At 35.5% G+C, this 5,714-nt stretch overlaps 1 protein-coding gene across 3 annotated transcripts in view; it reads right to left on the bottom strand.

Moving 5' to 3' along the window:
* Nucleotides 1-449: 449 nt before the first annotated feature.
* The window catches only part of LOC117168311 (inactive dipeptidyl peptidase 10), a 236,026-nt gene continuing 230,761 nt past the window's right edge, over nucleotides 450-5,714 (bottom strand). For all 3 annotated transcript variants that reach the window (XM_033353870.1, XM_033353871.1, XM_033353872.1), the window contains one exon: nucleotides 450-1,824. In XM_033353870.1, the coding sequence (XP_033209761.1) occupies nucleotides 1,723-1,824 (102 nt within the window). In that variant the 3' untranslated portion in view covers nucleotides 450-1,722. The remainder of the gene's footprint in view (nucleotides 1,825-5,714) is intronic.

Below are 5,714 nucleotides of genomic sequence, written 5' to 3'. Positions count from 1 at the left end.
TATTTTTGTTCTCCAAGAAGACGAATGTTGAACAAAATAATTAACTTTAAAAACAATGGTTGAATCTTGAAACTAAAAACACCAATTAAACACAAAACAATTAAATTTTTAACCCAAAAAAGAAACATTTTTCAACAATAGAGTTGATTTTATACCAAATATTTAAATTTAAAAAAATTCCACATAAAAAATTCCATATAAAAAACAGTTGATTTAAACCGAAAAAAAGTTCCCAACCAAATAGTTGAATTCTCAACAAAATTAGATTAATTTTTAAGCAAACAGTTATTTTCTTAACCAAGAAAGATGAATTTTCAACCAAGTAGATAAATTTACTACCAAAATGCGAATTTTCAACAAAATACATAAAGTTTGGAGCAAAAGAGTTAAACTTTTAACTTGAAAAGATCATTTTTCAATTTAATATATCAAGTTTTAACAAAAAATGGAATAATTATATTTTTAGTTGAAAAAATTAATTCTTGTAAAGGAAAAAAGAAGAAATTTTTAACGAAATACAGTGAGCCCGGGAGATAGGGCCTCCAGAGTTAGTTCTTCCGAGAATTGACGCAGCGAGAGAGAGAAACAGGAGAGTGACAAAAGAGTTCGGAGTCCCCAGAGATAAGACCACCGTCAGTCCTAAAGCCAACACAAACTCTAGGGGTCACAGTAGTTAAATTTTCATCTATAGAGATAAATTTTCGACTGAAATGATGAATCTTCAAAAAACAATTAAATTTTCAACAAAAGGATTTCATCATTTGTTCTTTTTAAATGGAATATTTAAATTTGTAACCAGAGGTACATCTTCAACTAAAAAAATCTGTTTAACAAAGTTTTATGAGTTTCAAGCAAGTACTTGGATTTTTTACTAAAAAAGATGGCTTTAGAAAAATGCCGTGTTTTGCGTGGCCCTCTCCTGCCCCCTCCAATTAGTAACTTAGTTTAAGAACGGCTTCTAATATATTCAATAATAGTTCAAACGTAATTCATCGTTATTTTCATACAATCCAATACATAAGACTTCCTTTAGTTCGACTACGGAAGTGAAGTAGATATAATCGAACTTTTGGTGGGAGTTGTCACGTTTTCGAACGGTAATAATTAATAATTAGATACTAAAAATGAAATAGACTTTTCACTCGAGATTCGTGCCACTGGCAGAAAGCATATGGACTTTTCTAAGAAATTTTGTGTGTTTATTCTTCCACTTGTTGTCTGAAGTCGAGTCTAGAATGTGCGTTGTCATCCAGGGGAGGATACGAATAATTTTGGCCATAGCAAAGAGAGCTCGTATAACGATGCATGATGAGTATACAACGCTTTAACGATATCGTACAAATATGATGAAATCCCCTTTTTTATTTTCCGTAATAATTATTAATTATCGTACCTAAAGTGTCCTCGGATACATTCCATCTCTGTCGCAGACAGACAGAGACACACACACACACACACGATTTTCTCTTTCTCCATAGCATTCACTCGATTTTGATCAACTTGATTTCATTAACAACAAATGACCTTATGTTAGCATAATAGAAGAAGCTTGGAAGGTGCGGTTTTTATTATTCGAACGTTTCGCGTGTCGATCATTAAGAACACGAACCTTCCTATCTTCCTTCCTTCCGCGAGGCTCCTTCGGCGACGCTTTTGTCGACATCTTTCAAGATCAGAAGCAAGTGCGGCGTCGCTAACAAGGAAGTAATGAGTTTTGAGGCACTAGGAGGGATCCAGAACGAGGCATTGGGTCAAGAAATCCTCCATGGAACGGTAGGCGTGCTCCAGCACACCTGACAGGCCGTGATCTTCGTCTGCATAACTCTATAATAAAGAAAAATCGATTTTATTTTATGATAACAGCTAGAATATAGTTTCTAGAAAATTTTTAAATGACAAAATTTTATTTCAGAAACAGCATGTTAAAACATCCCGTGTGGAAATAATACCATTTGGCCCTATTACAAGTCGGGCACTAATCGCTGGCCAGACGAGTTATTAATTTGGATGAAGTACCCACTCGGGCCTAGTCGGGGACTAGTTGGGCTTTTTCTTGTCAAAATTTCAGTCGGGGCCTGGTCGGTGGTTGGTCAGGGTATGGTCGGGACTTTTCGTTCACTAATTTCCGTGCAGGTAATCTTCAGGTTCTGGTTGTCATTTATTACCCATATAATAAATTCTTTAAAAAAAGTAAGTACGATTCTCCCGAAGAAAATAGTCTTCTCGATGATTTTCAAAGACCGAGTATATATCGACTGTATTCTACTTTGCGAATGTTGTTTCTTTAGATATACTTGCACAGAAATATAAGGGAAAAATCGACATTTTCGTTAGGAAAAATCATTTTCCCCAAAATTTGGGGAAATTTTCATGAAATTTATTGTAACTCACGAAAAAATTGAGGAAAATTCCCTAAAATTTAGGAACTTAGATAATACCTACAATTTTGGGGGAAATTTCCCTAAACTCAGGGTAACTTATAAGAAAGTTTTAGAATATTCCCTAAAATTTCGGAAATTTAGTGATTCCCACTAAACTTAAGGAATCGTTCCAAAACTAATGTTTAATTTGATGCTTAGATCAGGTAAGTTTTCTAAAAATGCTTGAGTGTTTCTCTATGGTCAGGAAGATATTTTGCCCTAAAATATTCGATAAACTAGCACAATATTTTGAATAATTTTACTCCGTTTTTTGGAGAAAAGATTTATTAATGTCAAAGCCATTTTAAAAATTTTTAATAAATAATTATTAAGTTAATAATTTTGTTTGAAAATCAACTTTTTACAAAAACAACGATCAAAATCTACAAAAAGATGTAATCTTATTTTTTTGTAGTATTTTTTAGAAAATTGCGAATTTCTAGAAACATTTATGAATACCTTTAAATGGAATTTTAAGAAAATCCATATTGAAAAAGGTACATATAGATGTAGGTGAAAATTGCCCGCCGGAAGTCATAAAACTCTAAATTTGTATAGATGCTTATTTTTAAATTGCTGTAAAAGGTTTGCCATATGTAGATAAAGTCTAATCCTTCAGCTAGTTGAAATTGGAAAGAGAAAAACTTCTGGACTGGTAGCTTTAAAGAAAATCCGCAAGCAGGCGACGTGCTGCCTCTCGCGCAACAGAATCGTAGGATATGTTTCCCATTAAATCTTGGAAATTATCGTCAGCACAATTTTTGGGAAAATTCCCCAGGAAATTTTTTACGGTGTAATTAGTTCGGAACAACTGTATTATCATATTACCCCTACTGGTACCCGAGCAAGCCCCGACTAGGATAAGTCCGGTCACCTGACTAGCCCCCGACTAATCTACCGTGTCGCTACTGGTCGGGAACCAGGTTAGTTCCCCATTTGAATTTCTACACGGGATGGTTGGAAAACCTGTAAATCTGCGTTAAGTCAGGGATTAAAAAAGATGGTAAGAATCAGGGAATTTCTGAAAGAAGTACTTAAGTCACTGTCAAGAATAATCAGGGTTGCCACTCAGTCACTTTTTGGTCTCTTTTACAGAATAAAATCACTATAATATGCACTTTTCGTCCAATAAATTAACCAATGGACTAGCTACTATCAGGGGTGTGACACGATTATCATGATTACAGTTCCAAAAAATGGTAATAGATTTAAATAATTTGAAAGCATATGAATGAAAAATTGCAGAATGGAAAATGTCCCAGGATCGTACGCTATTTTAAAGAACTTTAAATGCGCTTATATGCACCACCAATATAAAAATTTTGCACACGAACGCTGACTAAGTCATCAGATATTAAAAGCGTATGGGGAGGGGGTGGGGCTAATGAAACTGCCCTTAAAAATTAGTTTGAAAAAAAATCGGTGAGCATCCCTGTTAGTTTCAAACGTGCTCAAATGTACCAACAATTAAAAATTTTGCGCCAGCTAATGCTAGTGAAATTCTCTCAATGAGAAACTGTGGATGAAGAATTCCCGCGAATTGATGTACTCCCTCTACTAGCACTCCAATATTCGTGAAACACGATTGTGTGTCGGGTTACACTACGTAGCGAGCGAAAGTGTATCGTAGAGGGGGCATCTTCCGAGCTCAAAGTTGTAGAAATACAGTTTTTAATTGAGAGGCCGACCTGTCCTAAGGTTGAAATCAATTTTTCGGGCATCAACGTATTATAGTTCAAATGTGCTTATATGCATAACCAAAAACTTTCGCAAAAATTAAAAATTCGCAACACATTGACGCATGAATAATGTTCATAGTGATGACCAACGATAAATTTAATTGTTGAAAACTGAGTGAAATTGTATGGAAAGCGCCTAATTCAAATAAATTTTAAATGCCCTCGAATATAAGAGCATTAAAAAAATTCAAATTCCCATATATTTCCTAAAACTGCCTTACTTTTCGGTGGTGGTTGCGTTGGAGGGGGGGGGGGTGTCTGTATATAACAATATATTGAAAATATCAGGATTGTTCATGAATGGTTCTAAACAACTTTAAATGTGCTCATATGCACCATACTTATATTTTAAAAAGGCTTAAATTGAGTGCAGCACTAGGAGATAAATGTTTATGTTAGTTATGACCAGTGCTGAATTAAAATTATAATCTCAGCATTGCAAACAGGAATTTCGATTTAATTCTTAAAGCAGACAAATGCACCAGTATTTGAAAAATTCAAATCCTGTATATTTCCGAAACCTGCATTCCAAAATGGGTAGGAAGTGGGGGGCTGGTGAAATGATAATAAAATAATAAAAATAATAAAATAATAAAACTAATGCGCTTATTTACACTTTATTACAAGAACTTGCAATCGGGACTCGACCTTTACTCGAGGGATATTGACGCTTCGCATATCCCTGCCGTATCTTTTAACATTCTGGAATGAAATCTGCTGCAATCTAGTCCATTTTAAACGCGCACAAATGCACAAGTATTAAAAATTCCTATTCCCATACAATTCCGAAAAGTGCTCGCACATCCAGTGGGGGCTTTTGAAATGGCTTCTGTATTTTGAAATCTAATTCAGATATATTAATTGTGCTCGCGTGGTTCTGAAGAACTTTAAATGCGCAAGTGTTCATGCTCACAAGCCATGTTGTGATCGCCATGTAAAGGTCTGAATGGCACCGGAGTTTATAAGTGCTTAAACACTCGGACGCTCCCTTCTTAGTCGAGGCGGACATGCCAGAGTCACAAAGGAGGTATCTCAAGGGTGTCAGCTGGTATAGAGGGCTAGAAATAAAAGTGATTTTGTAGGACGATGTTGAAGACGAGCATCTGGTATAACGAGCTAGCATAATGAAGGCTATGCATAGAAAATAAAATTTTTGGCTGTTTGATGCCGTGAATAGGACGACCAGCAGGGCTGGCGCCACCGAACTCAGGTACGCGCGAGCGATGCCTGACTCTATAGCACAAAAGAAGCGCGGGAGCGCCAAAAAGTTTCGAGTTGGCTATTCTGGAGACGCAATACTAGAGTTGGAGCGATTAAAAAAATCAATTTTTATAAGCCTGTACACCAGACCCTTAAGTGAAACTTTGGGACACTGGATCTAACCCCATTGTATGTAGACCCGCGCACATATGAGTTAAATCACGCCAATGATTTTCTGCGAAGGGCACTGATTACATAATACGAGGGTAGTTCAATAAGTCCTTAGAATGAAGTATAAAAACAATTTTTTTTGGGTAAATTTTTTTTTATTTTTCAACATAATCTCCTTGGAGCT

Source organism: Belonocnema kinseyi, chromosome 2, assembly GCF_010883055.1.
Source record: "Belonocnema kinseyi isolate 2016_QV_RU_SX_M_011 chromosome 2, B_treatae_v1, whole genome shotgun sequence".
Taxonomy (NCBI): Eukaryota; Metazoa; Arthropoda; class Insecta; order Hymenoptera; family Cynipidae; genus Belonocnema; species Belonocnema kinseyi.
The sequence above is the reverse complement of the archived record's forward strand: the minus strand, read 5'-3'. Positions and strand labels throughout refer to the sequence as shown.